Source organism: Panicum virgatum, chromosome 8K (assembly GCF_016808335.1).
Source record: "Panicum virgatum strain AP13 chromosome 8K, P.virgatum_v5, whole genome shotgun sequence".
Taxonomy (NCBI): Eukaryota; Viridiplantae; Streptophyta; class Magnoliopsida; order Poales; family Poaceae; genus Panicum; species Panicum virgatum.
This window is the reverse complement of record NC_053143.1, coordinates 42,482,868-42,494,588: the sequence shown is the minus strand read 5'-3', so window position 1 is coordinate 42,494,588 and position 11,721 is coordinate 42,482,868. Positions and strand designations below refer to the sequence as shown.

Genomic DNA, 11,721 nt, shown 5'->3' with positions numbered 1-11,721 from the left:
CCGTGCGCCTCGCCCTGCGTGCGGTGCCCGGCTCCGCCGCCGTGGGCGCACGGCCTGGACGGGAGCCGTGCACCGAGCCGCGCGTGCGGTGCCCTGCGCCGCCGCCGTGGCCCTCCGGCCTGGGCGGGAGCCGTGCGGCTCGCCCTGCGCGGCCGGCCTGACCTCCCGCCGTAAGGCGCCTCCGGCGTTCGCCGTGCGGCGCGCGCTCCGCGGACACCGTGGATTAGGGGGTACGGCTTGAGGTGTGGCCGTGCGGTGAGCCGGCGTACAATCGCCCTCCGCGGCAGGCGTGGGCGGCCGCCCCGCCGCGCGCCCTCCCCGGCATCCGTGGACGGCCGCCTTGCGCTTGCCCTCCGGCGTGCCCCGTGCGCCGTGCGACCTCCGCGGCAGGCGTTGGCGGCCGGCGTGCCGCTTGCCCTCCGACGTGCGCCGTGTGCCGGGCGCTCTCCGCGGCGTGCCGCGCACCCTCCGCGGTAGGCGTGGGCGGGCGTGCCGCGCGGCCTCAGGTGTGCGCCCTCCGCGGCCGGCCTGGGCGGGCGCCGTGCGGCTTGCGGCCTGGGCGTCCAGCGTGCTCGGAGGGCCTCGTCTCGGGGCGGTGCGCGCGCTCGCCGCGGAGGGCCTCCACCTCCCGATGGAGACGGCAGGGGGGACGCTCGAGCAGCTCCCGTCCAGGGTCGTCGCCGCCGTGCCGCGCGGGAAGGGCGAGGACGAGTTCGGCGAGGAGGCGTGGACCAAGGTCTGATGCTTACTCATATCGTTTCTCGTTGTGAGTTGTGACCATGTGCGAGCTTCTCGAGCAGTGGAGCATTGCGTGTGGGCCAATGAAAGCTGAATTGGTCCCTGTGCGGGGCATGCTTAGGCAATATACTTTGTTTTGGCATTAGGATTTAAGATTGCAGATTGTGCCTCCAGTTTTTGGCACTAGAACATTGCGCGGCATTGCCGCGCAGAAATATGTCCTCCAGTTTAGGTTTATTTTAAAAAATTGGACTGCAAAATGTCCGGGGGGATTTTCGTAAAATTGGTAGACTGCGGGGGTTATTTGGTAAATTTGGCGTCGACGGAGTATCGGTCGATTACTGAAAAGTTCAAGGGGTTTTTCATAAAATTGATGGACTTCAAAATCATTTTAACAAAGTCCAGGGTTTTTTTTACAAAATTCACGGAGTACGGCACGATTACTAAAAGTTCAGAGTTTTTTTTTAAAGTAAGGCTCCACAAAGTCCGAGAGGTTTTCTATTAAATTGATGGACTCCGTGTTCATTTTAACAAAGCTCGGGGTTTTTTTTTGCAAAATTTACTTCCCTATCCATTCCTGCGATCCGACGGCCGATATTTTCGGAGCTGACGTGGCCCATCTCCCTGACCGCGAGCGCGACCAGGGTTCAGTATTGAAAGATTAGGAATTTAGGATTTAAGAGTGCAGATTTTGGCTCCAATTCTAAATCACATACAACTTAACACCATTTTACAGCCATTTACAAGGTAAGGACATGTAGGCGTTGATGAATTGTATGCCTGGTATATCCATCCTACAAAGGAAATTAAATTATGCTAGGGCCACCTAGCAAAACGCCCCCCCAGAAGCCAGACCATAGTGCACACTAAAAATTGTACCCACTAAAAATTGTACCCAGAAATGCTACTTCATCAAAATCAACGGCTCTCATCAGTCCTCAACTCAATCCAACTGCTAGAATGTCCAGGCTTCAACGCGTTGAAGCCTCTGTAGGCGTTTGCAGCCTCCGCTCCCTCAGCGCCCCGCATAGCGCCCCCCACGGCCAGGGATCGAATCCCACCCCGCTTCCAAATCTCCCAGCGGTCTCCTGCGGGCTCCGGCCGCCGCCGGGACGCTCGCGCAGGGGGCTGCGGGCTCCGGCCGCAGCCGTCGGGACGCGCATAGGGGGCTGTGGGCTCAGCCTCCGCCGCCATCACGCGCGCCAGGGGGTTGCGGGCTCGGCCGCCGCCGCCATCGCGCGCGCCGACGTAGGGCTCGGGCGCTGCCGCCGGGACACGCGTCGGGCTGCGGCCTCCGGCAGGTGCGGATCCGCCGGCCGGTCTCGCCGCCGGCATGGGCGAGATAAGGGGCCTCCGCCGCCGCCTGGGGCTGCTCCAGGGCCTCCACGGGCAGGCGCACTGCGGAGCGGGAGTCCGGGACTGGCGTCCACCGTGCGTCGCGCCCTTTGCGTGCTGACCCGCGGCCTCCCCGCCGTTAGGGTTCAGGTAAGGGGTTCCGTGGCCGGCGTGCGCGGCCACTATAGTCCGCCCCCGACTTCGATCACTACCCGCCGACGGCGTCCCGTACGACTTCGTGGAGTTGTTCGATTTCAACGAAAAGTTTGTTTTGAAGCTCACGACTAAGGGGGAAGGAGGCGATGGCGGTGTTGTCGAGCACTCGAGCATCGGGGTCATGGACGGCGCCTACTTCATGGGGAGGGGCGAGATCCTGCACTGGATCAATGCCACCCTCCAGCTCTCCCTCGCCAAGGTCGAGGAGGTCAGGCCCCTTTCTCATCCCCAATTTATTGGGCCACGCTTGCTTGGTTCGATTTGCCAGGTTAAGGATTAGGGTTTGATCTGTCCGAGAGTATCGCGATCTCTTGTTCACGCGCAAGAGGATTGTGTGGTCTGGGAATTGTTTGATGTGTGGTGCGGTGCAGAATTTTGTGCCGATTGGTTGTTTGTTATCCCTTTGCCGCAGGCTGCGTCGGGGGCGGTGCAGTGCCAGCTGATGGATATGGTTCATCCCGGAGTGGTGCGGATGCATAAGGTTTGATACCGATGCTGCTTCCTTCCTTTTCGTACCAGCTTCTGACTTGATTGATCTGTATTTGGGTCCGCACTCGTGGTGTTTGGTTGTTCAGTTGATTGTAACCACTATATTTTGTGCATGTTTGCAGCTAACTTTGATGCAAAGACCGAATATGACATGATCCAGAACTACAAGATTCTTCATGATGTGTTCAACAAGCTGTGCATAATAATGGTACTGGCTCCCAGCCTTTTGATTGCGTGCTTGATGCTTTTCGATCTGTGTAATTTGCATATGATATTCTCTTGTGTTTGCAACAGTCAAGCTTCAATGGTAGCTTGTGTTCCAATTTTGGGAAAAAAATGTGTTGCAACAGTCAAGCTTCTGTGGTAGCTTGTGTTCCAATTTTGGAATGGATGTCTTTAAGTGATTGCTGAAATTGGGATTTAGCTCTTCTATGTGTAAATTCTTCTTTTGCACGTCTAAGATTTCACCGTAGCGTTAGCGCGGGCTAATTTAGTTTTCTTTTTCTAACCACAGTTTGAATTTACATTTTTACTGATATGCACTTGAAATCTCATATGGCAATTTTTCATTCGTTGTCAAGGCTGGCAATAACTACAATACAAAGAACTTGGGCATTGAATAAAAGAGTTTGCTTGCAAAACTTGTTAGTATCACTATAGAGATTTTTCCTTCTATGTTCTTGTTCTTGAATCAGCTGGACTGAATGGACAAATTGGAAGGCTTTGGATAATATATTAGTGAAAATATTTTCTCTCTCGAAAAATATCACAATAATGTTTGGCAAGGTAGGGCAGGTGCATTCTCTTATGGGAGTCTGATAGTCTGATGGCACCTTTTATTTCAGCAAGCCAATATATACAACGCATCCTATCCCAGGCTCCTCTCCGTCCTCGACGTTATTTCAAGAACTTGAGATGGCATATGCCAATTTCAAATTAGATTACTATGGTATGAGTCAGTTGCAATAACTTTAGCTAAATAAGGAGTTGGGTTGCTGTTTGGTCTGGTTTTCTGTAAAACAGCATTGAACTTGTTGTACTTGTTTTTTTTAAGGCTAACTTGTTGTACTTGTGAATGCATTCGGATACAGGATTAATCCCTGGAATTCTAAAAAAACATCTATGTTTACCAGCAACTTGTTGTACTTGTCAATATTGCTATTGGAGATCCCAATGGTAAATTAGAACATGTGAACTATCAATTTTCAAGGATTAAAGTCACAAACTATATAGTAGATGTAAATGTATTGGCCTGCAACTAAATTTGTTCCTTGACCTGCTGGTTTATATATTAGCACATCATTTATCATTTTATCTGTCTTGTAGGAACTCTGTGATATCAAAAGTTCACTCAATAATGAAATAGAACAGCTTCATTCAGTAAGGATCTCGCTTGCATTCCAAGATTTTCTGCTTTTCATCTCTGGATTTAGTTCTTTTTGAAAATATATCCTCTCATGTTCTTTTCCAGGATTTCCAAGAGCTGAGGACAACCTTTAAGAAGGAAGTGGATAAGAGAATAAAAATGTAGATTTGTCAGCTAACTTAGGGAGCTTGAAAGTAAGTAGAGGTCTCCATGCCAAAGGATGCCGGGCCAATTGGTTCCGGCAGTCCGGCGGCACTCCGGAGGTCGTGGGTTCGATCCCCGGAAGGGGCGAATTTCCGCCTCCGGTTAAAAAACCCCCCTCGCCTGCCTCATGTCCAAAGCACTGTGGAGCCCGGCCTAACTCACAAGGCGACGGGTCTCCGTGTACGGGTGGGGCAGGAGTTCGGGGGTTTTCTTGGCCTGCTGTGAGAAGGTCATTCTACCTCTCAAACAATGCCGTGTGGGCGGTCTTACCCCCCGCAGGTCAAGTAGAGGTCTCCATAGTTTTACTTGAAGAATGGATAGCTTTGCTGTGTAGGAATTTGCTCACATATGATAGGGGACTTTTGTTACTAATAAGTGATTCTTTAACCCATTTTACCTTCCTTTCCAGTTGAATGATGCTTCTGAAAATCATGAGGAAAGCAGAGGCACTGAGGATGGCAAAGTAATTGCTTTTACATGGATGACTAGAACAAAGTAGCAACAAGCACTCTTCTTTTGTCTGTTACAGCCTTCAAAAGTTGGGTAGTGAGTATTTTCCCAGTTCTAGGAAAATCGAGTGTGCGCAATCATTTTCGAAATTCACACAATGGTATCTATGGAAACCTGATTCATTCGATCCAGCACCTAGAGGGTACATTCCATCGGTCACCCCATCCACCGTCACCCAACTCAAGACTACAGAAGCAGGGATGGCCATCTCCATCCATGAACGTCCATCGGTTACCTTATATTAACTTCAATGCAAGGATCCATCATTTTTCTTTTCTGCGATGAATAGAACCCTTGGATTCCAGTAGTTGTCACATAACAGAAATAAAATAATATTTGCAAAATGTAGGAACTGCACTGTTAGTCAAAAGAGTAGACCAGGAAAAAAAATGAAGCGATGTACTGATATTGTGTCTTTTGATATTCATCCATGATGACAAACTTTATCTAGGGTTGGCTTAATTTACATGTTATGACAAACGATGAATATCTATATCTTGTTCTTTCTGCAATCAATGAACATGTTATGATATAGCTCTACATGCTTTCACGTTGGCTTAATTTCCTACAGCCTGCAGTGAAGTACTGTTTCTTACTGCACAGTTTCCTAATGTTCTGCTTGACCTTTTCCATTGTGATGGCTGCATGAAACCCGTCGAGGGCTCTATCCTGTTGATGCAGTGAGTACTGTGGGCAGAATATGTGCAGAAGTATGTCTCTACCTATTTATAAGAATAAACTTTAGTCTCGTAGGAAAGTCTATCGATGAACGCAAGCACCCCTGCGTAAACCATCCAAATTATTTGACTAATCAGTTCTAAATCTTCTAGGCTAGACTGTATAACCAGCCACTTAAATTCAAGAAAGTAATGTGGCGCGTTGGTCACCCGATGATGCCCCATGAGGAATCTGTGTCTTCAGCAGTGTCACACCCTGAAATTTTTAAATTTCAGGATGTGATTAAAATTAAAAATAAAACAACAATTTTCTCATAATTTTAAAAATTTTGTCAACATTTATTTTCGTTATAGGGAATTTAGTATAAAGAAAATAATCATTTGCCTTTTAAATTAAATGAGGTTGTTTGTTGGTTATGCATTCATGCTGTCCTTGCATAGTTTTATTGTTTGTTGTTCAATTTGAATTTGAATTCTTGAATTCGAATTTGAATTGAATGTGTTTGAATCCTTTCAAAAATGGAAATGCCTTTCCTTTACCCTCTTCACCTTTTCAGCCCAGTTGGCCCAACCCATCTCCCTCTCCCTCCTTTTCCTTTTTCCTTCCCGCGGCCCAAAATCCCATCGCCCGCCCGTTACCTTTTCTTTTCCTCCGGCCCAGCCCGTCCCGGCCTTCTCCTCCCGCAGCCATCGACAGGCGGGCCCCGCCTGTCGGGGTCGTCCTCCTCCCGTGGCCGAGCGGGACTCCGTTGAGTCCGGCCGGCATACGCGCGTCGCCCCGCCGCCTTGGCTCGCAAGCCAAGGATCCCAGACCCCCTATATAAGTTCCACCCCTACGCCCTTGACCCGCCTCATCCGCAGCAGCCGGCGTGCCGTGATACCCAAACCCTAGCTCGAGAGTCGCCATTGCCGAGCTCTGGAGCTTCGCATCGCGCCGCCGTTTGCCGCTTTCCTGACGAGCTTGACCACCGCCGCAGTTTCGCGCAGAAGTAAGGATCGCCGCAACCCCTTTTCCCCTTTCCCCCTCGCTCTCCTTCTCGCAGAATCACTCGCCGGAGCTCTTGCTCCGCCATGCACTGTCGCAGGCCCTGTTGCGGTCTCCGAGTCGTCGTCCAGAGCTCGCCACCGCGTTCGCCGTCACCGCCGCGTGCTCCCAGGCCAACCCGCGCTCGAATCCGTGCCCTGGAGGCCGTTTTCGGCTGACGCCGGCGACCCCGCCGCCGCTCACCGCCGTGCGCCGCCGCCGCACCGCCCGATCCGCTCAGAGCCGTCGGATCCGAATCCGACGATCCAGATCCGAACCAAGCCCAGGTCAAACCAGACCCATACCAATCAACCCTTATCCATTTTGCAAAAGAGCCCTTCTGTTTTGCTAAAATCAACCCGCGATCCACACATATTCAAAAGTATTTACAAGGTAGCCCTTTATTTCCTAATTTAGCCCCTGCCTTTTCCTCAAATTGAACCCGCAGTCCGAGACCCCTAGTTTTGCATTCTGACCCCTGAAGATTAGGTATAATTATGTTTAGATCCCTGGTTTCTTCAAATCTGGCCCCTGGAAGCTCTATTTCTTCGCAAATAAGCCCCTAGAACCCTGTGTTTAGCCATAACTTCTTCGTTTTAACTCCGTTTTCATCGATTCTCGCGCTCACGGGATCCTTGCAACGTGTGCGATAGCTTTATAACCTTTTTATCCTCTGTGAGCACACTTTGCTGTGTCTTACAAATCTTTTCCGTTAGTCCTTAACCTTTTAGTTAATCGCGACTAGATCCCTAAAGCACCGTTTATCCCATAGAATCATCGTTTTAGTTTCGTTTTCCATGTTTCTTACGCTGTCATAACCGTAGAAGCGAGCCCTATCCTTTAGTACGCTCTTTTAAAGTCTTTCTTTTGTTTTGGTGTATTGTTCTTAAGATGTATCTTCTTGTTTGCTTTGTATGGTTGCTCGTTGATTGCTCCGAGTAGAAGGATCGCTGTTTGAAGATTGAAGATTAAGAATTCCAAGTGAGCAAAAGCTGAAGAGCAGTAAGAGTAGCTTTTCGTTGGAGAAAGGCAAGTGACCCTAACCATCTTTCTATCTATGCTTATTTACAAGAGTATGATGATTTAATTGGAACATGGAGAACCACCCAAGAAAACAGTACAACCGCAATACTATATGGCTCTGGTCTTGGCTGATTAATTAGAGACTCTAGCTTGTGACAGTCTTACCGAAAGGGCAAGAGGGGATGCATCGACGGGATATAGCTCGGTCCTCTTGGGACAATTGGTATTGTTTAATGGTCCTTTGGCAAGGTACCGCCTCATTAGGACAGTGTTATGATCGCTTTGGCTTGAAACCTTAGCGGATTGTCACGGGTTAGGGAATCTTTGTAAAGGTCTCGTAGCGTCCCTATGCAATCACACCTCGGAAGTGTGGTATTGTGCCTGATCAACACATATGCGTGGTTGGGTTCAAAGTTCTTCGGAACTTTTACGCGAATTGTGGTAAAAGTGTACAACCTCTGCAGAGTTAAAACTAACCGGTTAGCCGTGCTCACGGTCAAGAGCGGCTTGGACCCTCACATGATTAATAAACTTAAAGATGGATATAAATCACATTCTGGTTATTTCTTGTGACCTTGCTGAGTACCAACCATAAGTGTACTCACCCTTGCTTACTGCTGCTCAGAAGAAAAAGTTGCTGTGAAGTCTTTTGAAGATGTTGATGAGTTCTAGGCGTACGCAACCCCCAGTTGATTGCATGTGAAGTTTGGAGTCTTTGTTTCCAGGATAAGCTGTATAACTCTGATAGTCTTTTATTTGTTGTAATTCTCTTTTACGTGATACTGTTACTAATTATACACTTATGATGTCTCTATATGTATGAAACTTGATCCTGTCATACATATAGTTATGCATTCGGTTTTGTCCTTAAAATCGGGTGTGACAAGCAGCGGTAAATACTATCATTGGGTACAATAGAGGTTTTCTAATCCAGAATATTACTGATCAACCATTGTTTACTTTTCTTAGGTTGTTTCTGCTATTAAAGTAAAAGCTGCTGCAATTGTTGTGTTCGCATTCTCAGGGAGAGCTACAGGTGCGAATCAGACAAATCAGATTCATTTATTTCCGAGGATTGACATCAAACTAACTCCTATCAATAGTGTGTAAAATTTTGGAGGCAAAGAATGAAGTCATGTTGTTATTGGATCACTGGAAACAAGCTGATTTGACCCGTTGGTAACATGCTTCTCGCCATTCTGAGTTCCTTCATTTACACATAGTTCTTAGCATTATGTGGCTTTTATTGATATGATGCATCTCTATACACGAACACGAAATAATTTTAGACATCTGTATCAATTAACTGATGAATTATGGTCCACAGCTTTTAGCATTTTTAGAGTATAGGTTTCAGCTGTGCTCTTATGGGAAGTGTAAAATAAGTTAGTCCCACCAAATTAACAGAATAGAAGCTGGGACGGCAAGCAGCTACCAATTTCACCTGTTAAAACAGTGAAACAACCACATCCAGCAGATTCAGACTGCAGTTTTCAGCAAATACAATAAATGTAGGTTTTAGTAAATCAAGTCAATTAAATTTCTTCATTTTTCTTCTTAGGTCATTCTTAAAGCAGCACAATGATGAAGTGGCATGATTAAGTTGAAAAGAAAGCAGGTAGCAGTAGAAAGTGAGCTAAAGGAAATGCAGGGTAGGAGGTACTTAGAACTCAGCATGCAGTTTGCCGAAGTGGAGGGAGAAAGGCAGAAGCTGAAAATGGGAGTAAATTTTGTAGGTTGCTTTCATTGGGTTTCATTCATTAGTTTCTAAAAGCATCAAGAAAACTCTGCAAGTCCACATAAGATTTTTGATTAGGTGGCAGAGAGAGAGAGTGGGGAGAGAGAACAAGATATGGGATTGCATATTAGCCTATCCTGTCCTGAACTCCTAATGCCAATTTCAAGCTCCGATTAGTTTGCAAAAATTAGGGGAAACGACAGCCTTGAGCCTGTCGTTCTTAGATGGTTTATGGTCTTTGTCTAGCATTTCTTAAGATGATCCATCAAAATTCAATGTATGATCCCATAAAGTTGTGATTTTACTCTATATATGTGGTTGTGTGATCAACAAAATAACTTTATCTTTTGTGTGAATTAAATATTTTTCAATTTGAATTATGAATCATGTATTGTTTAGTGTATGTCTGAAATTTTTCCGCGGCGTTAGCACGGGCACTTTACTAGTTTTTATAAGAGAAATGTGACAGTTACATCATGTCGTACTATAATAGTCTTCCTATGGACTTGTTACCTTCGTCAAGTATGCAGTTCTTACAAAATTAGCGTGTGTTGCACCTCCCTTCAGTTAGATATGCGCAAGCTTTGAGAAGTAGGTATAAGTAAGAAAGATGTGTATGTTTCCTGTGTTATGTTGTGGTTTCTCTCTAATCCAATCAGATCTACATTATTTTTGACAATAAGTATGTAATACTCATACTAAATGCTTGTCTGGTCAAACTTTCATTTTCGTGTTCTGAATCATTGATTGAACGTTCTTGTTGCCAGGATAAATCTATATCAGGATTTATATCCTATGCTCTCTGTGCAGCTGATGAGGCTTTGAAGATGCAAATTGGTTGCCTTCAGAAGATGAGAAGAAAGAAAAAACGGTATCCTTTTCTTTTGTGGAAACACATTTTTCTTTTATATATGTATTTATGAGATGCTGGGATCTGATTGGAGCTGTATCAGGGAGTCTATTGGTGGAGGGATTGGAAGCATCTCAAACATTTTAGATGCATCACAAATGACATTGAAAATATCTGTATCCTTACTCCTGCATTTATCTTTTCTGGTTGCAAATTTTATTTTAAGTAGCTATTCATTGTAGTGACTATGGTAATTTGATTTCATATAATGAGACAGATGCAATCCCATACATATACATTTTATCTTGTTGCCATGCTTTGTTTGACTTGCAATGACACACATTCCTTTGCAATATAAAATGTGAAATTTGTGTTTTCTTTTCATTAAAGCGTTTGGGTCGCCTCAGCCCATACTTCATACCACAGATTTTGATCAACATGGCATCAGGCCACGTCAGCATGAGATATGGTTTCCAGATAAACTTCCTTGTTACCATTAGGCATAGCTATGGTTATTATCAAATGAATGTTAATAGGAATAGTTATGCTTCTAACTTAGTGTCTAAACCATGCTGCTGTGACAGCTTGTGCGACCGCTGCTCAAGCTATTTGTGATGCTACACGGATGATTCTATTTGGAGATGCCGATGTGATGGTGGCTGGTGGAACAGAGTCCACTATCGATGCTTTGTCTATAGGTGGATTTTCTAGGCAAGTATGTTCTTGGTGCTTTGTTTTATTTGTCTTTGAAAATAGTAGTTTGTATACTTTGGTGACTGGAAAATGGCTTGAATGCTTTAGTAACGTAATCAGGAGCAACTGTTAAGTGTGAGGATTGTAGGAAGCCATAGAGAATCCACTTTTATGTTCAGAAATAAACATGTCTCATAAATAGCCTATGCAGACTTGGTCACCTACATATTTGCTTTTTGCCCACTGTTTTTGTGATTGATATGTAGCTCCTTTTCTTATTAGTATACCCAACATTAACTTATCGGTTATGTTTTATTTGATTTGCAGGTTAAGGCCATTTGTCTAACATACAGATCCAAAATCCCATCTTGATTTTGTGCAAGGTTGCAGATCCATCGGTTCCTGGGTTCTTAGCGTGCTGCTGGTTCGGATTCCCCTGCTGCTTGTTCTTATGCAAACCTCCCCCCACCCCCTCCTATGATGTCTTGTGCTAATCTGAGTATATGTCCATGCCTATAATCTGTTCATGTATACATGGCAGTGATGTTTTTTTCAGCTGTCCATGCCTATGAAATTTTCCTAATCTGTACATGTGACCATTACATTGTTATTTTTTTTTTGTTTCTGCATATTTCTTCCATTCATGTGATGTTAGTTCCAGTTTATTTATCAACATATCCCAATTACATCTATTTGCTCGGGCTCCTCATCTTATTACAACCCTGTATGCATTCTTTCTGAGTAGAATTATGTGATACTGCACTTAAATAAGTTTGTTTTTTTTTACCTGTAGCGTTAGCACAGACCAACTTACTAGTGGGGGATAATGGGCCACTGAGGTGGGCTCATATGCCTCTG

The 11,721-nt window shown here is 45.9% G+C and overlaps 1 protein-coding gene across 16 annotated transcripts; it reads left to right on the top strand.

The window, feature by feature from the left end:
- The first annotated feature begins 616 nt into the window (after window positions 1-616).
- On the top strand, window positions 617-11,507 carry LOC120644748 (3-oxoacyl-[acyl-carrier-protein] synthase, mitochondrial-like). 16 transcript variants are annotated; one of them, XR_005663936.1, is made up of 12 exons: window positions 2,297-2,497; window positions 2,702-2,770; window positions 2,901-2,986; window positions 3,624-3,727; window positions 4,105-4,158; window positions 4,250-4,338; window positions 4,758-4,811; window positions 10,131-10,191; window positions 10,274-10,346; window positions 10,578-10,681; window positions 10,755-10,885; window positions 11,191-11,507. XR_005663936.1 is itself a non-coding variant. In XM_039921445.1 (8 exons), the coding sequence occupies exons 3-8, from the start codon at window positions 9,177-9,179 to the stop codon at window positions 11,233-11,235; spliced, it is 576 nt and encodes a 191-aa protein (XP_039777379.1). In that variant the 5' UTR covers window positions 8,551-8,618; window positions 8,686-8,761; window positions 9,144-9,176; the 3' UTR covers window positions 11,236-11,507. The 16 variants fall into 16 exon arrangements, 4 of the variants coding, with proteins under 4 accessions (XP_039777381.1, XP_039777379.1, XP_039777377.1 ...); XR_005663937.1 differs by lacking the exon at window positions 3,624-3,727 and having other exon boundaries at window positions 2,231-2,497; window positions 10,597-10,681; XR_005663935.1 differs by lacking the exon at window positions 3,624-3,727 and having other exon boundaries at window positions 2,231-2,497.
- Window positions 11,508-11,721: the final 214 nt, after the last annotated feature.

What these genes read in the sequence shown, in the direction of transcription:
- LOC120644748 (XM_039921445.1), top strand. Translation starts at nt 9,177, where the DNA reads ATGATTAAGTTGAAAAGAAAGCAGGTAGCAGTAGAAAGTGAGCTAAAG. An exon ending in TGAAAATGGGAGTAAATTTT is followed by an intron (nt 9,315 to 10,087) that starts GTAGGTTGCTTT and finishes TCTTGTTGCCAG; the next exon opens with GATAAATCTATATCAGGATT. An exon ending in ATGAGAAGAAAGAAAAAACG is followed by an intron (nt 10,192 to 10,273) that starts GTATCCTTTTCT and finishes GAGCTGTATCAG; the next exon opens with GGAGTCTATTGGTGGAGGGA.